General features: G+C 43.9%; 1 protein-coding gene across 3 annotated transcripts in view; it reads right to left on the bottom strand.

Moving 5' to 3' along the window:
- The window catches only part of MAN2B2 (mannosidase alpha class 2B member 2), a 59,690-nt gene that overhangs the window by 2,406 nt on the left and 36,731 nt on the right, over positions 1-20,553 (bottom strand). For 2 of the 3 annotated variants that reach the window (XM_074951719.1, XM_074951717.1), the window contains 10 exons: positions 20,385-20,518; positions 18,499-18,755; positions 13,657-13,848; positions 10,927-11,179; positions 10,711-10,821; positions 10,409-10,601; positions 9,678-9,821; positions 9,068-9,180; positions 7,059-7,176; positions 5,212-5,253 (listed from right to left, as the gene is read on the bottom strand). In XM_074951719.1, coding sequence (XP_074807820.1) covers positions 5,212-5,253; positions 7,059-7,176; positions 9,068-9,180; positions 9,678-9,821; positions 10,409-10,601; positions 10,711-10,821; positions 10,927-11,179; positions 13,657-13,848; positions 18,499-18,755; positions 20,385-20,518 — 1,557 coding nt within the window. The remainder of the gene's footprint in view (positions 1-5,211; positions 5,254-7,058; positions 7,177-9,067; positions 9,181-9,677; positions 9,822-10,408; positions 10,602-10,710; positions 10,822-10,926; positions 11,180-13,656; positions 13,849-18,498; positions 18,756-20,384; positions 20,519-20,553) is intronic. The other variant, XM_074951718.1, reaches the window with a different exon arrangement.

The following is a 20,553-nucleotide window of genomic DNA, read 5'->3' as shown; positions in this document are numbered from 1 at the left end:
GAGAAACAGGTTAACCAGACCTGCTGGCCTCCGAGAAGGTAGCAGGGAAGAAAAAGCATAGATTAAGCACTGAATAAAATCAGGAGTGATAGAAAAATTAAAAATTTGTTAGAATGTTAAAGAAAAAACAGGGTAAAGCAGGTATGGAGGGAGGAATGAAACCGGAGGGAGCTCCAGCCTCCGCTTTCATTAGAGAAATTACACCTTTCAAACAAGTCCTCCAAAGATATGGACATAATCCATGGACTGAACAAGTCCTTGTAGATGTCTGTACTATATCAGACCTAGAGGATAGATTGGCTCAATACATCCTCATATACAAACCCTTCTAGTGCTGCCAAAAGAGATGCAGCAGCAATTTGGTTGTTGTGGGAGGCATGTAAGGATTCTTCCCTCCACTTGTCTTCATGTAAAGAAGAAAAGGCACAAACGGAAAAGGGAGCAGACAATTGGAAGGTGCTGGCTACAAATACCCAAAGCCAGCTGAAAATAGTGAAAGAGGCACTCCAGGAATACAAAAAGAGTGAAAAAGTTAACTCTGCAGAGGCTGGAGGGAATTAAGCAGCTAAACTTTGTGAAAATGTTAAAAAGGAAAAGTGTTAGAGAAAGAGCATTCTTGGTTTCTTTGCAGCCATTCTGAAAGAAAAATGGGCCCTTTTCCAAAGGAATGTCTGTAAATTAGCCAGGCAAAAATAAACTATCTGATTAAAATCATTTGACTGGACAATTTAGTCAAATTTGCTAAAAGAACATAAGAGGATTCTATTGGAACTTAGCTGCCTCAAATGTATAAAGGGAATGTAAGATGTAAAAAAACCAGAGCAGTGTGGAAGGGATGTTAAAGAAAATGTGTATGTATCTATCTCTGTGTGTGTAAATATGTAAAGTTCTAAGGACCAGTTGGTTTTGTTTTTGTTTTAAATAATGCCACTAAAAATCCATTTGACTCTTTAATTCAAAGTTGCAAAACTGACAGACCTTTTTGCTAGACACAGGTAATTAGTGCTGTTTGGCTTTGGGATTTGGCATTCAACCCTTAAAAGGTAACTCAATGCTTTACAAAATTTAAAATGTTTTTAAGTTGTGGCTGCAGCTGGGCAGTCAAAATCAGGAGAATATAAAAAAAAAAAATTCTCGATTCTTTTTGTTTGTTTGTTTTTGTAACAAAATAACAGATGAGAGTTGTAGAAAAAAAATTAAAAAAACAGTGCCTCTCTGAAGCAACAGCAGGGGTGAGGTGCACAAAACAAAAAGAAGCAATGTGAGAAACACTGAGTCTTAAAATGGCTCTGAGTAATCAGACTGTCACTTTGATAAAGGTACATGAAACCTCTGCAAGCAAAAAAAAGGAATAGTGACACCTTATGTAAAAATGGATCTGGATAATGTTATAGAAGTTAAACTATGGAAGGAATGTGCATTTGCCCCAGAACATGTGCAGGGTATATTGTAGAAGGGGCAAAAGAAATGCAAACATACCATGCTACTTAATTAAAATGCTATTAGGGCTCCAAAGGGAGCCACAATAGGTTGGGTTTTCTTTTTCAGATTGCTGTGTGTTTTGGAAGCAGAAGTTCAAAGTAATCAAAACTCTGGTGAAAGCTGATTGTGTCCCTTTTAAGATAGAGTCTCTGAGCTGCTGATGGCTTTAAATCCAAAAGCAGGAAGCTTCTGTGAAAATGCAAATTACCTAAATGATAAAGGAAGGAAAGAACTAGCAGCACAAAGGAGCTGCAGATAAAGGACACACCTGGCCAGCAAACAAATTGTCTAAATAAAAGACATGGGATAACAAGATAATTTTAATAAATTTAATGATAATAAGTATCCCTGTAACAACATATAGTGTGTATGATTTTTGGAAAAACCCTTTAAGGTCGTATGGTAATGATGCTTCTCAGTTATTACCTGTAAATAAAACTTAAAGCTTAACACAGCAGGAAAAACATTATAAACTTGGTCTTCTGTATAAGAAGGAAAACTCAGGGATTTAATGACTAAACAGTGGGATAATTTCCCCATAACCCTTAAAAGATAAAAGCCATTGAAACCTGGCCTGCCTATAGAACAAAAACAGGAAAATACGGGGGCAATTCCTCTGTTTTGCCTGCAATCAGCAAGGGTATTTGTAAAAGAAATATTTTAAGCAATAATCTGCCACCCCAAAAAGGGGTAGAAACATGTTCTTTTTGTCTTTCAGAAAATCAGGAAAAGCTGATGCCAGCTGAAAAGCAACCCAATACCATGAATCTACTGTCACAATAGAAATTGTGTTTTGTGTTCTATGTTTTGTCTTGTTGCTAGCACTGTTGTGTGTTTAAAAAAAAAAAAAATACTAAAGACCTGCAGGTACTTAAAAATAAATTAAGCTCTCTGACCCAGCTACAGGACAGCCTGACACAAAAACAAGTACATGCCAATGTAGACTTGGTCCAAATTGGTCTGGGTAACCTAAAAGCCCGATGGAATCTTTGGCAATGGCTTAATACTACCACATGGCTTATGCATAAGAAAAAAAAAATATTAGAAATAGGAAACCACACAGCCATAGCTATGGGATGCACTGAAATGCAGATACTTGCACTAGCTACTTTGGAACACGAAATGTTCTGGGTCATATTGGGAAATATTAAGGGTTTGATGCATTTGTTAAAACAAAGAAAGAGATCATTGTTTGACACTTATCAATATGAATGGATGCAATATGTTTCCAGTATTGTAAAACCAGACTTGTTAATGGGAGAAATTGTTGTCAAAATTGCACACCAACAGTCCCTGGAGGCAAAGGTATTGAAGGTTAGCCCACTCCCCATATTACACGTGGGATCCTTCTGGCTACCCTGGACCTCGAGCCAGTGGGCTGGGGAGGGAGGGAAGCTATTGGACACTAGAGGTTGTACCGAATGGACTCCTCAAAAGTGGGTGTGCCTCACCTTGCCTGTTGCCCCAGAACCTTGTAGTAAAGATACATCACTAGGATCATGTATGTGGCATGAATTGGAATCACAAACTCAAATTGCCTCACAGTACCTTCTCTTGAATTGGCTACATAGAAAGTGACACTGACGATTATAAATCTTAGTGTCAAAAGGGGGATTATGTTGGATCATATTAAAGAAGTTCTGTATTAAAATCACAAATGAGTTTGATTCCCCATAGTTTAAATTCCAGGGTATTACTAATTAAGAGGTCTCTTGGTTTTTGGTACTGTTTCTCTCCCTCTGTATGTGAAACTTGCAAGCTGCTAATTGCGTTAGTACATTCTAAGACAGAGTCTGTTCTCAAAGCAATTCACAGAGAGAGACTCAAAGCAATACTCTAACAACAGACACAGCACCCAGAGACTCCCCGCCCTTTTGTTGTATTAACAACTGTGATTAAAATAGAGATAGAGGATGGATGTGGATGGATGCTTGGTGTGGATAAGAACTGAATGATCAGGGAGGTGCCAGCCTAAGAATCCAGTGTCCATCGGCTGAAGAAGGCGTCAAGTGGAAATAACCAGAGGACCCCGGAGGGCAGACTGGAATCCACCCAACAGCCTCAAGAATGGGAGAACCAAAGAACAAGATAACATCTAGCAGCACGGAGCCGTCAGGAATGTGCTATCTGCTGATTGATTCAGCAACAGCATGATGAAGCAATTCCCATAGACTGGCATAGGAAGAAATTCCTATAAAAATAGACTCTAAAAAAGTGAGAACTTTGGGGTCTGATTCTGCAAACCAACTTCCAGGAGCATCAGATGAGCATCTGACAAGGCCCTGCTCCCTCCTCATGTCCAGGCCACCTGGCCAGTGGCTTGGCATGAGCAACTCTAAGGCTGGTAACTATGATAACAACCTTGCAGAACCTCTGTGTGTGTGTGTGTGTGTGTGATTAAATATGAGATTGAATGGAATGTTATAGCTGTAACTAACTGCTCACTATGATTCTTTCTGTATTCACAATAAATGTGGTATTTTGCCTTTTTCCCTTTAATAAGATCCTGCTGGTTTTTAATTTATTGGTATAACAAAATGAACATGAAATTAGCCCAAACCACACAGTTTGGATAAGGAACTCAACTTCCGAACTTCTCAACTTGGAAAAACTTTTTCACTAGGAGGGTGGTGAAACACTGGAATGCGTTACCTAGGGAGGTGGTAGAATCTCCTTCCTTAGATGTTTTTAAGGTCAGGCTTGACAAAGCCCTGGCTGGGATGATTTAATTGGGGATTGGTCCTGCTTTGAGCAGGGGGTTGGACTAGATGACCTCCTGAGGTCCCTTCCAACCCTGATATTCTATGATTCTATGATTCCCCAAAGTCTGTGGATTTTCTGATCTGGGTTTCTAACCATCTCTTATATGAATTACAGTAAAAAGTAAATAAATGCACAAGCTAGGGTCTGAGCATTACTGTGATAGATGCCTCAGACACACTCCAATGAATATCCGGGGAAAGACATTCTAGAATCAAGGACACTCAGTGCAGAACACTGACAATCCAGTCCTCGGTCCAAGATTGCACCGACTGAGAGTCAGTACACAGAATGGACAGTGCTCACTCAATGAGCAACTACTCAATATTTTGTTTTATTTCCATTGTTCAGTATGTGGCTCCAGGCCTTATTTACTGCACTATACAAACCCTGCTCATTGGCTTTCCAATGTGGCACATCACTACAGTATCTAAGTGCTTCAAAAACATTAATTTATCTTCTCAACACCCCTTTGAGATAAGGGGGAGGGGTATTATCATCTCCATTTTACAGATGGGAAACTGAGAAACCCTGGGATTAAGGTCGAGTACCCCACGTTTGGATGCCTAATTTGAGACACCTGGACCTGATTTTTCAGAGCACTTAGCATTATATAGTATTTCTATGTTCAAAGTACAGCTCCAATTGACTTCAGCTACAGATGTAAATGCTTTACTTCTGGAAATCAGACCCCAGTCTCAAATCAGGCACCCGAAAAATGAGTAACATACCATTAGTGACTACTGCCGAGAAGTCTGATTTAAGTGACTTGTCTAGCATCACACAGGAACTCTGTGTCAGGGACTGAATCCAATTCTCTAGGGCAACATTCAACTGTCTTAATCATAAGACTATCCTTTCTCTTCCTGCAAGCCCCTGCCTCATTCACTACAAACCTTCCAACTCCTGCAACAAAGGAGGCAGGGGTCCTACAGAAAAGAGCCTTCTTTACTACAAAACCAAACTCACCCCAGAGCACACCCATCCTGTGCAACGAGTGAGGATGGGATCCTGTGGAAAAAAATAGTACGTGACCATGTAATTAAAGACTGTTTCATAATGCATCCTCATAGGGGGCTGAATTAGGATTCCATGGGCAACCTTATTTCCGCGTTTCCTAACTTTTGAATGCTTGACTTTGCAACCGTAATACTGATCTTTTAACATTTTTTTGGGGGGGGGGGCAGGTAAAATATCCTAGATTCTTAAAACAAACAAGTGAAAAAAAGAGAATTTCCTTCATGTGGTATCATATTGACACTGATATGGGTCACCACCACTACACAGACCTCTGCCACTTGAGCTAACAAAGTAGCTGACAGAAGTAGTAGGTTGTCATTTCCTCTATGGTGATCAACACTAGAGGGGGATGAGACACTTTGCCAGGGGGTTTCTCAGTCATCTGCTGACATCAGAGGAATGGTAAGACTCAAGAATCTTGAGTTCTATTCCAGGCTCTCAAGGGGGCTGTGCTCTTTTAGCCTTTCCCCAAAAAGTTTGATGCCTTCAGCACCATCTCTGTCCCAGTTCTGTCTCTTCCTCACCAGCTTCTTATCCCAATTCTAGTCTTGTGGGCTTCCAGTCTCCACAGGTTTCTCGTCCCAGTCTCCTTGCCCAACCATTTCCAGTTCCACTACAACTCCCCTAGCTCCTCCCGCCTCTTTTCCAGTTAGTCCCATTTCCCCCCCCCTCATTTCCTTGTCTGTACTATCTCTCCTGGCTTCCAGTCACTTGCCACCCTACCCACATTCCTTGTCCCCATTCGCTCCCAGCTTCCCTCCCAGGGCTCCTCCTCCAGTCTCAGCATCTGGCTTCCTTGGCTCCATGTCCCAGTCTCTTTGCCCAGCTAGTCCCAGTCCTTTTCCCACACCCTGGCTCCTCACACCCCATGGGCTCCCCACACCCCACTGGCTCCCTGTCACAGTTTCCTTGCCCAGCCAACCTCAATCTTGCCACTCTCCCATCCCGTAGTTTTCCTTTCCCTTACATCCTCCCCGGCCAGCCTCCAGTTCCAGTATCCCACCCCACCCTCAGAATCCTTGTCCCAATCTACTCCTCTATGCTTCCTCCAAGGTCTAGCTCTTGCCACCCTCTGCTTTTGAATCAGGCTGCTTCCTCCTCCTGGTGCCTGGGAGTCACTGAGAGCACAGGAGAGACAGTCTCGCTGCTCTCAGTACCAAAGCCTGGACCCAGCCTGGCTCACAGCAGCCCAGAGCCGCAATTGCAGAGAAAATCCTACTCCGCCCCAGAGAGGAGCATGCTCAGTACAGACAGAATGTATAGGAATTCAGCTGCCAAGTTTTGCATGTGCAATCTGCAATGTTTGGCCAAATTTGGGCAGAATTTCACAGGCATGGCAAAAAGGGATATTCCTTGCACAAAAGCCACCCATCTGTCAAATTTCAAGTTCCTGCTCTAAAGTAGGGGGCTGGTTGAACTTCTCAAAGAGGAGGTCACTAAAATTTTTTATTACATGTAAAACTACCTAGCCTCATTCTCAGAAATAGCTGAATCATTTTGACTGAAATTTATGAAGAACATTTAGCCTGAGGCAGACTCCCAATATATAAAGTTTCAGCACAGTGATAGTCTGGCAAAGTTTTAAGCAATGAAAACATGGTCTTATAATGGGAAGTGTTAGGCAAATTTAATAATAGGCTGTGTTACCAACCCCACCTATAACAACTCTTTTAGATCATTTGAATCTACTCAGTGAGACTGTTTCCTGAGCTGCAACATCCAATGAAAATACCATCAATACCCTGTCAACAGCCTGGGGCTTGAAAAAAGGAAACAAAATCTAATTTCCCACCCACCTTTGCTTAGATGTTGTGCTGATTTCCATTTCCATCGCTCCAAAGTGTTTATGTCCCAGGTTCCTGTGAGCGACCGCTCTTCCACCAACTCCACTGTTCCCAACCCTTTCAGCAGAGACTACATAAAAAGAAACCCGAAGATATCCAGTTAACGTTACTTAAGGAAATGCCTACTGCAGCTCTCATCTGCTCAGTAAGCAGCTGGGCAAGGGCAGAATTTTGATCTGTAATCTCAAAAGGTTTAACACTCTCAGCAATTACTATCAGAGCTGTGTATACTTTAAAACCACCATAGATGATTCAGCACAAATGGATCCCCTTTTTAAGTCACCAGAGCACTTATTAGCTACTGTGTTCTTGACCCAAAAGAGGAGCCCGCCCTCTTCAGTGTCAACTGCCACATTTGTAGTCAGCCAGGATGTGTGGTGTCACAATCACAATCTCCTATTTAAAAATAAAATAAAAAATATTGCTACCCAAACAATCAAAAGGGGAAACTGTCTCTACAAGAGATACAGTCAAAGTGATCAGACACATAGTGCTGTCAAATGCACAAAACACAACTGGGGAAAAAAAATAGAGAAAAAGTAATGTTTACCCTCTCTAAAGCTTTCACATTTCAGTAATCTCAGGTGCTACTTGCAGCAACATTTGATACAAAGAAATCACAGACCGGTATCTATAACATTTAAGTTATCACAGCAAATATTATATTAATATCTACACAATAGGCTCAATCCTACTGATGCTGGTGCACATTTTTCTACTGTCAATGCGCTGGCTGTTCAGCTAGGGTAAAAGCTAAGGCTGCGAATCATTCACGGACGTCACAGAAGTCATGGCTTCCGTGACTTTCTGTGACCTCTGTGAATTTTACAGCGCTAGTGCGGCTAACCCCAGGACCACCCCAGCGGCTGGGGAAGGCCAGGGCCAGCACACTGGCCGCTCCTCTGGCAGCCCCAGGCAGCTGGTCCCCGGTTCTGCCCTGGAGCGGTGGTGGGGCCCTGGGCCGCCTCCCACCCAGACCAGCGGTGGCCACGCCCAAATCAACAGCGGTGGGGCTACAGGCCACCCCCCACAGCCCAGACCAGCAGTGATGGTGGCGGCGGTGCCTCAGGCCGTCCCCCAGACCAGACCATTGGCACCTTGGGTTGCCCCCCCTGCCCGGACCGGTGGTGCCTTGGGCAGGGCACCCACCGCCCCAGACTGGCATCGGGGGGGCCATGGGCGGATCCCCCCCACTCAGAGCAGCAGCGTCAGTGGGGCCACAGGCCGCCCCCATCCCAGCAGTGGCAAGGGGCCCCAGGCCGACCCCGCTGCAGCAGGACCCTGGGTTGTTCCCCCACAGCAGAGGTGTCATCCCACACTGCCTCCCCGCCCCAGCAGCGGTTTTCAGGACCGCCCCCCTCCCAGCAGGTAAGATTTAGTCACAGGTATTTTAGTGAACAGGTCACAGGGCGGTGACTTTTTGTTTATTGCCCCTGACCTGTCCATGACTTTTACTAAAAATACCCGTGACTAAAACGTAGCCTTTGTAATGGCTATCGTGGTGAAGGGTAGGGGAAAAAATTAACTCTAACCTCAGCTAGAGGCAGAGTTTTGCCAGTAGTGTCAGTAGCAGCATTACTGGTCCATTTTTTGAGTAGTTTCCAATTAAAGGAAGAGGAAGGTTATGTTTTTGTAACAAGATTCCTCTTCAGCAGTCAAAGATAGGCTGAGGGCTTGTCTACAAGGTGGGGTAATGTGTTCTACAGAGGGTGATTTCTTAAGCATGCTAATGTGATGCACGCTATGGTCTGTGTATTAAAGGTTCCCTATTGCACTTTAACATAGCGTAGTTTGTAAAAGCTCTACTTTAAAGCACACTTTAGTGCATACCAGAAGGTTCTACATGGGCCAATTAATGCACAACACATTTGTGCATTTAGAAATCACACTTCTGTAGAGCGCATTACCCCACTGTTTAGACAACCCCTAAGCGGTGCTTTAGCAGGAGTGATTAATTTTACTTTCAGATTCACTGTTGCAGGCTGAGATAGCACAGGGTCCTCTCCCACTTCATACATATGCCTGATTCTTAGAAGTACACGCCTGAAGTCTGCCTCCTCTTGCTTTTGTATACCTAAAAAAACAAACCAAAACAGGTTTTATTATTTAATGCTAAAAACTCAACGTTTCTGTTGAAAGTTACTCACCTCATATGTCTTGTCTTAAAGTAAGATTTCAGGAAGAGATTTTCAAAGGTACAAAACACAGGGAAACTCCCATTGACTTATTTACATCAGTAGAATCTGAAGGCCTTAATCCAGCTGGAGCCCCATTGTGTAGGTGCTGCACAGACATCTAGTAAGAGACAGACTTTACCTCAAAGACCTCATGGGGGATATCTTCAAAGGGAGTTGGGTGCTTAAATGGCCCTTATACTCTTTGAGGCAGGGTCTGTCTTTATTATACGTCTGTGCAGCACAGAGTCCTCTGACCTAGTTCAGTGCTACTGTAATACAGATAATTAATAACGATAGTCACAAAATAAAGAAGGAAGAGAAAAACAGCCTTTGTAAGTGTTACACGCTGAGTAATCTCCATCTATAAATGACTTACTGCTAAAAGAGAACCTACCTTTGTAAATATTATGTAGCTGCTCAGTGTGGTTGGAGCTATATGTCCACCCAGGAATGCTTAGAGTCTGGAGATGCAGGTTAGCTGGGAGGGTTACAGGATCCCTCTGAACAGAATGAAGTTCTTGATGCAGCTTTGGTTTGTCTATATGTGAAATAAAAAACCAAAGCTATCATGTAAAACATGGTTATGTCAAGAAAGAGGACCCTGGCCAGTGGCACTGCACTGCCTTTGGAGGGGAAGAGTGTGCCCTCCCACTGTCTGAACTAGACCAGGAGTGGGTGAGGCACTCTCTCTTCAGACGTTCTGAGGCACTAAGCTGAAAGCAGCATGACTTGAACTGGCTGAAAAGTATATTAGTGCCCCAGTAAAGCATGCTTCATCAAGTCTTGCTACTGCTATTCTACTACATGTCTTTTTTATTTGAAAGATGTTTTAAACTTGGACTCAAAAGTTCTCTCAGTCAGCTACTGTGGACAAGTTTTTCAGCCAATGGATGCCTAGAGTTAGGCTCCTAAATCTATACAGCCAGGAATGTGAATAAGTAGCCCCATTTTCAAAGGTGCTGAGCATCCAGCACTTCCTCTTAAAAGGCAATGAGAAATCGTGGGCGCTTACCTTGGAAAAGGTGGGCCAGCTGTTTAGGTGCCTAAATATAGACTTAGGAGTCTGATTTTAGGCAAAACAAAGGAACAATTCTTAGTTTTAAAAAAGGTAAGTAGAACAGTTACCTGTTAGCTCTCCATACATAACAACTGGTCTGTGTTCTAAAGCCAGAGCACTTGTCTGATACAGACCATCAGCCACAGGCTTAGTTCCTAAGATGAGCCAGAACAGTGGACGAACCACTGAGGTGTCATTCAAAGTGAGATTGTAATTCAGGTCCCACTCAAGGTTATTCCACAGTCTCCTATGAAGCATCACCTGCATGATGAAGATAAATGCCGGAACAGTCATCAGCTATCATCCTTTATTCGGATCATCAGGAGCCATGAAATTACTGTTTTATTGTCAAATCATTTTCATTCATTACCTCCACTTGCCCATTTCCTTGACTTGAGACACCATGAGATCTTTCTGCAAGCAGCATCAGCCTCATGCTGTCATCCTCAAAGTAGGCAGTCTGGACCATAGGATAATAGTTCTGACGACACACAATAAATTAAACAACAAAAACATTAAGTTTGTGCAACGTAACAGAGCATGAACAGGATACACACTTGATTTTGGATTACAGTTTTATGCCTACCCGAGCCACTGTATTATTCACATAGGCCTTGTACTGTCTCTTCTGCATCTGATAGCCATTGTTGTCAGTGTAAAGTGTCTGCTTAGTGTTTAAATTTGTGCTTGTTCTGAGGATTGCCTCACGATTTAGTTCCAAAGGTCCAACTCTGTATTCTTGCTCTATCCTGTGACAAAGCAGCTTATCATCATAACCTCCTGGTATACTGTAGATTCTTGAATATGCCACATACATGTAATCCTGAGCGGTTATATTCCTACAAAACAAGAGGGTAAATAATGTAAAGTTTAGCAAGTTAAACTAATATTTGATTAGTTATGTCAGGTCACAGTTTGCATTATTAATGAACCTGCAGTATTTTGTCTGGATTTTACCTGCTTTGTGTAACTAGTGAAATGATTTTTAGTTTTTCAAATTTCAGAGATCCAATTTGTATAAATGGAAATTCTACAGTATTCCTTGGTGTCCCACATGTTGTGTGTGTGGGTGGATGGGTGGGTTTCATACATTTTACTACTTGTTCCTCTAATTTTGGATTGTTCAAAATTATAGCTATTTTTCTGTCATTTCTCCTTAATACACTCTTGAGTGGAAGGATATTATCTTGTTTTCACTCTCATAGTCATGTAAGTACAGACTACAGTAGACACTTCTATTACTATAGAGCAAAAAAAAAAAAAAAATCCTTACATACAAAATGAACATTATTCAAATGGAAAGTCTATCTAGAACATATTTACTTTCTAGTTGAATTGCTGCACAGACAAGTATTGAAAATAACAATGTAAACAACATGTTTACATTCAGGAAAAGATATAAATAAACCTGAGTTCAGTTTTCCCATCTAAAGAACATGAATTTTCATACACAAATTCCATTTTATATCTTCTATGTGTACAGTAATTCCTAATCTTTCTTGACACAATAACCGCCCTTGTGCATGGCAATTTCACTTAAAGTAACAGAAAACTTCAATAAAACAACCATCAGCTAATAAAAAAATTAAAAGGTAGTTGGCTGTAAATACTCTTAAACAGAGAAAAAGCAGCTAGCTCTTCAGAGTTCACAGGAAAGAGATCTGAATGCCTCATTGTCGGGGACTCAGTTCCCTCTTTTGTCTTTAATTAGCTCTTTTTCCAATACGCAGATTGCAGCCTGTACTCTAATTAGAGACTTGTCAAAATTCAACCAACATAGAAGATTCAGGATCTCAGCAGACTTGAATCTTGTTTTTGAATTGCACCATTACTCCATACGAAAAACAAACCAACTCACAACTGAACACACCACATTTCTAACTCTCCTCACCTCAACAGCAAAACCCACAGCTGCACCATTAAACTAGGTACTGAACCAGTGTCTTCTTCACCAGCCACATGTTAAACATAATCCACTAAGAGCTGTACAACACACACGTCACTGTTTAGAGATGACTGGACAGCAGTCCGATGAAGTGAGCTGTAGCTCATGAAAGCTTATGCTCAAATAAATTGGTTAGTCTCCTAGGTGCCACAAGTCCTCCTTTTCTTTGTACAGCAGTGGTCACCAACCGGTAGATTGCAATCAACTGGTCAATCCTAGAGGATCTCCCAGTCGATCGCGATCTCCGGTGGTGCAGCGGGGCTGCTGCTAAGGCAGACTCCCTGCCTACCCTGGCCCCACGTTGCTCCTGGAAGCGGCCAGAGCAGCTGCAGGTGGGCAGGTATCTCCATCCACGCGCTACTCCTGCCTGCAAGCACTGCCCCTGCAGCTCCCATTAGCCGGGAATGGGAAGCTGTGGCCCATGGGAACTGTGGGGGTGGTGCTTGCAGAGGGGGGTGGTGCGTGGAGCCACGTGCTCCCTCCCCCCTGGGGCCGCAGAGGCGTGTTGGCCCCTTCCGGGAGCGGTGTGGGGCCGGGGTAGGCAGAGAGCTGCCTTAGCCTTGCCGTGCCTGCCACCGACCGGGAGCCACCAGAGGTAAGTGCTGCTCGGCAGGAGGCCGCACCCCAGCCCCCTCCTGGAGCCAGAACCCCAAAACTCCTCCTGTACCCTGAACCCCCTCCTGCACCCCGAACCCCACCCTGAGCCCCCTTCCAGAGCCAGCACCCCAAACCCACTCCTACACCCCAACCCCCAGACCTGAGCGCCCTCCCGGACCTAGCACCCTATAGTCCCTTCTACACCCCAAACCCCTGCTCCAGGCCTGACCCCCATTCCAGAGCCAGCACCCTGTACCCCTTTCTGCACCCCAACACTCTGCCCCAGTCTGGAGCCCCCTCCTGCACCCAACTCCCTCCCAGAGCCCACACCCTGCCCCCCTCCTGCACCCCAATCCCCTGCCCCAGCCCGGAGACCCCTCCTGCACCCAAACTCCCGCCTAGAGCTTGCACCCCTCACTTCCTCTTGCACCCCAACCCCCTGCCCCAGGCTCAGCCCAGAGCCCCCTCCCACACTGTGAACCCCTCAGCCCCAGCCCAGAGCCTGAACCCCCTCCCAAACCCCAATGCACTACCTTAACCCAGTGAAACTGAGCGAGGGTGGGGGAGAGCGAGTGACGGAGAGAGGGGGGGGATGGAGTGAGCAGGGTAAGGCTTTTGGGAAGGGGCGGGGCCTCAGGGAAGGGACGGGGTAGATCCTGGGTTGCACTTAGATTCAAATAGTGATCTTGGGTGTAAAAAGGTTGGAGACCACTGCTGTACAGGATTACTCCCACATGTGTAAAGAGGATGAAAAATTCAAATGAGTATCTTTACCTGTAAAAATATTGCCTGATCTCTCTCATTAGGTTTCCAGAAACAACTTCCAGTCCCACTGCTTCTGATTCTTCAACAGCTGATCCATTTGGGGTAAATAAGTAGTTATCTGAAATGGGCCCCTTCCTCACATCTCCATTCACATGATATTCAAGAAACCCCTGAGTTACTTGGACAGTCCGGTTAGTCTTCCTGTAAATGTATAAAGGGGAAAATGTATTATATAGATATACATTGTGTAAGTATTATCTGCAACGCTTAATTGCAAGGGGAATGAGCATGGGAATCTTAGAAAATATCTGTTTCTTTAGCTAAAATGAATAATTAATTAAATAGGCAGCAGGAGATGAGGCCAGCAGGAAAAAATCATGGAGCAGATCCTCAAGGAATCAATTTTGAAGCACTTAGAGGAGAGGAAAGTGATCAGGAACAGTCAGCATGGATTCACCAAGGGCAAGTCATGCCTGACTAACTTCACTGCCTTCTATGACGAGATAACTGGCTCTGTGGATGAGGGGAAAGCAGTGGACGTGTTATTCCTTGACTTTAGCAAAGCTTTTGATATGGTCTCCCACAGTATTCTTGCCAGCAAGTTAAAGAAGTATGGGCTGGATGAATGGACGATAAGGTGGATAGAAAGCTGTCGGGCTCAACGGGTAGTGATCAATGGCTCCATGTCTTGTTGGCAGCCGGTATCAAGCAAAGTGCCCCAGGGATCAGTTCCTGGGGCTGGTTTTGTTCAATATCTTTATTAATGATCTGGATGATGGGTTGGATTGCACCCTCAGCAAGTTGGCAGATGACATGGAACTGGGGGAAGAGGTAGATATGCTAGAGGGTAGGGATAGGGTCCAGAGTGACCTAGACAAATTGGAGGATTGGGCCAAAAGAAATCTGATGAGGTTCAACAAGGACAAGTGCAGAGCCCTGCACTTAGGACGGAAGAATCCAATGCACCGCTACAGACTAGGGACCGAATGGCTCGGCAGCAGTTCTGCAGAAAAGGACCTAGGGGTTACAGTGGACGAGAAGCTGGATATGAGTCAACAGTGTGCCCTTGTTGCCAAGAAAGCCAATGGCATTTTGGGATGTATAAGTAGGGGCAAAGCCAGCAGACCGAGGGACGTGATCGTTCCCCTCTATTCGACATTGGTGAGGCCTCATCTGGAGTAGTGTGTCCAGTTTTGGGCCCCACACTACAAGAAGGATGTGGAAAAATTGGAAAGAGTCCAGTGGAGGGCAACAAAAATAATTAGGAGACTGGAACACATGACTTATGAGGAGAGGCTGGGGGAACTGGGATTATTTAGTCTGCAGAAGAGAAGAATGAGGGGGGATTTGATAGCTGCTTTCAACTTCCTGAAAGGGGGTTCCAAAGAGGATGGATCTAGACTGTTCTCAGTGGTAGCAGATGACAGAACAAGGAGTAATTGTCTCAAGTTGCAGTGCGGGAGGTTTAGGTTGGATATTAGGAAAAGCTTTTTCACTAGGAGGGTGGTGAAGCACTGGAATGGGTTACCTAGGGAGGTGGTGGAATCTCCTTCCTTTGAGGTTTTTAAGGTCAGGCCTGACAAAGCCCTGGCTGGGATGATTTAGTTGGGGATTGGTCCTGCTTTGAGCAGGGGGTTGGACTAGATGACATCCTGAGGTCCCTTCCAACCCTGATATTCTATGATTCTCAGGCAAGTGCCTCTTGCTAAATATTTGCCATCACAGAACCAACTGTAAATAATTATAAAATAGTCACTGGCCTCCCTAACAATTTCATGCAATTCCCAGTGTCGTTTTGTATTTTCAGCAAATCTAAATGTTGCTTAAGTTATTCCCATTAGCTCCATGATTTGAAGTCTTATAAGAGCAAGATTTGCTTATGAACCTGGGTTCAAAGGTTCTCTACTGAATAAAAATTTAGGTCAGATAATATAGGTCAAGCAGAATCTGGTCAGCTAAAGCAATTTTTATAGCTACATAAACTAACATAACCCAGGACCTGATACGCAGCCCTGGTAACAAAGGGGGTGGCCTTAGAGACCTGAGCACAGGATGTGGAATCAGGAACTCGCCAGTTTTAATACCAACTCTGCCTCTTCTTCTACTTGTGAAGTATGTAGAGATGTGCCACTTAGAGCTTGTACACACTACCACATATGTTGCTATACCTTATATCGCTCAGGGGTAACATCTCTAAGCAACCCCCTTGAGTGACCGAAGTTACACCAAGCTAAGCGCCTGTGTGGACAGTGCTATGTTGGTGGGAGAGCATCTCCCACTGACATAGCTACTGCCTCTCACTGAGGTGGTTTTATTGTGCTAACGGGAGAGCTCTCTCCTGTCAGCATAGAGCTTCTTCACCAGACACGCTACAGTTGTACAGCTGCGCTTCTTTAGCGCTTCTAGTGTAGACTAGCCCTTAGTCTTCCAACTTCCCTCCCACACTCACTTGCCGCTCCCTTGTAAAGCAGGGAAAATACTTATTGACAGCCTTTGCTGGGGAGTCATGAGGACTGAATTACTCAGTGATTATGAAGCTCTGTGTAAGTGTTAACATTATTAATGGGCCATTTGTGTGTAAAGCATTAATTTCCCACAAAACCATTAGCAGTTCTACCACAATCATTGACTCAGACACAGCAGGAATGAAGACTCCATGCAGTAAATTTGGTTCAACCGAAGGCTGGCACTTTATTGAATTTTTAAACCACCTCAAACACTAACTACCTGCCAGTGTGGACATCCAGCTAAATACCATGGGGGTTGGGGGGGGAGATGCGGGGTCAGGCAGGGCCACAGGGGATGACTACTTTTCCCCACCATTTCAAAACAAGCTTTAGGGTGTTCAAAACCCTTGCTGATACCCCCACCACCCTTCCCTCGTATGAGGGTTTATACAGGGATGGCGTGCCCCATCAGACACAAACTACCATACATCAGCAGGGGGTGGAGAAAAGTTATAGAGAGGGAAAGGGGAGAAGAAGAGCCTTCAGATATAGTGTTTATTTATGTATTCCTCAAGCTTTTCCCATACCAAGGGACCTGCCAAAACTTCAACAGTAAACTGTAACATTTCAATATCACACACCACAATAACAGGCCTGAGCCACACAAATGCAGATCTGGATTCACAGTTTCTATCCTCCAAATTTCTAAGGTTGGTGTTTGAATCCAGATTTGTAATTTATCTCCATTCTAGAGAGAGGGCCCAATTTTAAAATGTGGACATGGAATCTGATCTTTCTCAATGTTCAAATCCAGGGCTTTGGTTCAGGCCCATCTCTAATAATAATGCTTATCGCTTTCCATCTTCAAAGTACTGTACAAACATTAACTAGTAACTAGTTAATCCTCCAAATACCCCTGTGAGGGAGATGATTCTAAGCAAAAACACCTCTGTGAATGAGATCCAAGATCATTAGTAAGATGCATGTGCCAACTTGAAAACTATGGTCTGGATCCGTCTGCCGTTGTAAATCAGCATAACTCCACTGAAGTCAAAGGAGCTACGGCAATTTACACCATATGAGGATCTGGACCTGTAAACCGACAGATGTATTCAGTTAGCTTGCACTCTTGGTCAGTTTTTTGGTTTTATTTCCTTTTATTTAATATAAATAAATAAAAGGAACATCAAGTTCTCTTTAAGAAGTTCTCTATGTTTGCATCCTAGAGCTAGCAGTTTTAGAGAACACAGTAGGAATTACTGATGGGGAGGAGAGCACTTGGCTATCGTTACATCATGTGAGATCATATAAATTCACTGTAGATTTGTATTGTATCTGTAACAGGATGTACTAGTGTAAGAGGAAAGAGGGCCAGAGGACCCAATTTCTGGGGTAGTGGAATAAACAAAGACCGAGAAAATGGCCTGGTAGAACAAGTGAGGAAGCAGGACTGGGGTACTGGGAGTTGGATGAGGGGAGAAAAACCCCAGGACACTGTTCCTTTAAGGGCCCAGGATCAGGAGCCCTGTAGTGTGGGGTGGGGCAGGTTTCCCCTCTCTCCTAGCAATCAGGAGGACCATTCTGGAGGACAGCAGTATATAGACTGCCTTCTCTCCCAGAACAGGGAGACACTGAAGAAGGAGGAAGCCAGGGCCAGAGGGCTGAGCTCCAGACAGAAAGGGTTGGCACTGATGGCTTTGGGTGGTGCAGACTGGAAGAGGAAGAGCTCTCGGCGTGGCAGAAGAACTGGAGCTAAGTATGAACTGTTGAATTGTGATGATGGACTTTATGTTGGAGGCTCACTGGGAATTATTTTGTAATTAAGGACTCTGAGGACTGCGTGAACTTTATTTGATGTTAAACCAGCCCTGGGAAGGGGTGCTGTGAACCACATCAGAGACTGTGTGGAGTGTTTAAGGGCCCATCAGAGGGGGCTCATGAGCAGGGTGCCTGCAAAGCCACAAGGGGGCACTTGGGCACCCTGTTATAGTATCTATTTTAAATATACTTGATCTCCTAAAGTTAGCACATTATAAAATCTAAGTTAGTTAACCATAATATTTTGGGGAAGTTCTATGGCCTGTGCTATACAGGAGGTCAGACTAGATGATCACAGTGATACCTTCTGGCCTTGGAATTATGAATCAAATGAATATTTCACTGACTACACAGATTCAATACCACAGGGGAAAAAAGTAGTGTAGGAATAAGACCATTCATTAGCTCACTTCACAAAATGAGCAGAAGGGAGAAGTTTTCAAGTCCTTTGATTGTAAAGCACTCTTGTTAGTCGTTAATCCTCAGAGGATAATATGTGATCAAGTATCTGGATTTCCTTTTTAAAAAGAGTTTTGCTTATCATCAAAGGCTGTTTGACTAAAATGAAAAATGCTGGTAGCCTCACCTGTCAGTAATGCTGTGCATTAGATTAGTATTTTGGTCCAACATCACTGTGTAGCAATCGTTAAGCACAGGAATCAGCCGTCTACTCTGATGATCAGCATGCTTTATGACTTTTCGTCCATATTTAACTGATCTTGCAATGAATGCACTTTCCTTGTCAGCTGATAACTTAACGCTGTATCTTCGGTAACTGAGACCACTTAATGTGACAAGAATATACAGATCATAGGTAGAGGGGGATTCTGCTGAGTTTTGGATCTGCAAGTTAAGAGAGAGAATGATGTTGTATTTCAGACAGAGCTAATTGGTATATGTCTAACATGTGCATATTTGAAAAGTTTCACCTGGTATCTTCACATGAGAATTTCCAAGCATGTTCACCTTTAAAATTTAGAATTATGATGTTCTTTTTTTCTGTTTTGATAAGGGGGGAGTTATTTAGCAACCTCAATTTAAGATTCACAGTTTTGTTTGGGATTAAATATTAGTGTCAAACTATGAGATTATTTAATATTTTAACGAACTCCTTGCCAACATGAAATCAAAGCTGTCGATTTAAATGAGTGCAACAGTGCCTTCAAATCCATCTTAAAATACCAGTGTAATTGAAAAAACAAAAACAAAAGGAAACCTCGCTTGAAACTAACAAAAAAGATGTTTGACAGAAAAATGATTGGAACATCTCGGGGGTTCCTCGGAGGCTGCCTACACACTTCAAAATTGTGTTTTAAATGACTGTTTCCCAAACAGTGGATCCCAACCTACCAATGATCATGGAAAGGTTCTGGATCGGTCGCCACATCCAGGACTGGATTAACCCATCACTGGGCCCTGGCCTAGACAAACACAATTCTTCCAGTCTGGCGAGGATGGGGTGGGTGAAGAGCAAGCCTGTCGCACACCCATTCTCCAGTAGTGGTTCCTGTCCTGCAGGTCTGGACCTGCTCTCCTGCTCTGAGTATTGGGACCTGACACCCAGGGTTGCAGTGCCAAGGTTTGCAGGTTTAGCCCAAATGCTCCTCCACCATGGCGGAGGGGAGGCAGGGACAAACCTGACTGGTGCTGTGAACCCGCGTGCCAGGTTGCAACGCCACTCACTGAAATTTGATCTGGACGCCCCTCCAAACCTGAGTGATGTTGCAATCTTGTTCAGCAAGTCGACATGCCTGGAGGAGGGAGCTGGGCCCAGCCCCGCAGGACAGAAACTGCAACTGTGGGAGAGCGGGCCCGCCCTGCACTCATCCAATTCCACACACTCCTCCCTTGGGGCCTCTTTTGTTTCCTTAACGTGCCAAATAATTTCAAATCCTTGTAAAATATACAGGATCCTCCCCTTTGTCCTTAACATTATACATTTTGGTGATACTTTCTGTTTTGGGAAAGTAAATTGGACTGAATAACTGAGATTTATAGGCAGGGTGCTTAATTACATGAGCAACTGGGGAAAAAACAATATAATCATGTTGTTGTTTCTAATTTACAGGAGAAGCTATCATGTCTTGCTAAGATGGGAAAGAAAAAAAGGGAATTGGAAAAGAGTGTACTATAATGAAAGAGTCAGTTACAAAGAGAAAGGGAGTACTAGTGGCACCTTAGAGACTAACCAATTTATTTGAGCATAAGCTTTCGTGAGCTACGGCTCACTTCATTGGATGCATTCAGTGGAAAATACAGTGAGGAGATTTATATACACAGAGAACATGAAACAATGGGTGTTACCATACACACTGTAAGGAGAGCGATCACTTAAGATGAGCTATTACCAGCAGGAGAGCGGGGGTGGGGGGGGGTAGGGGGGAAGAAAACCTTTTGTAGTGATAATCAAGGTGGGCCATTTCCAGTTACAAAGAGAAATGCAATATATACATTAACATAACCACACAGTACCTGTGCTGGTACAGGATGTCCCAATTCATCATACACACTGACTGCTGAGTAGCTCATAGCAACAACGACAAAGGTAGTGATGTTCCACGCCAGGGGATTATAGACAATAATGTATTGTTCAACACTCCTTGTACCTTTTCACACACACAAAGTAAAAATACAGCTTTAA

The sequence above is a fragment of the Natator depressus genome, chromosome 4 (assembly GCF_965152275.1).
Source record: "Natator depressus isolate rNatDep1 chromosome 4, rNatDep2.hap1, whole genome shotgun sequence".
Classification (NCBI taxonomy): domain Eukaryota; kingdom Metazoa; phylum Chordata; order Testudines; family Cheloniidae; genus Natator; species Natator depressus.
The sequence above is the reverse complement of the archived record's forward strand: the minus strand, read 5'-3'. Positions and strand labels throughout refer to the sequence as shown.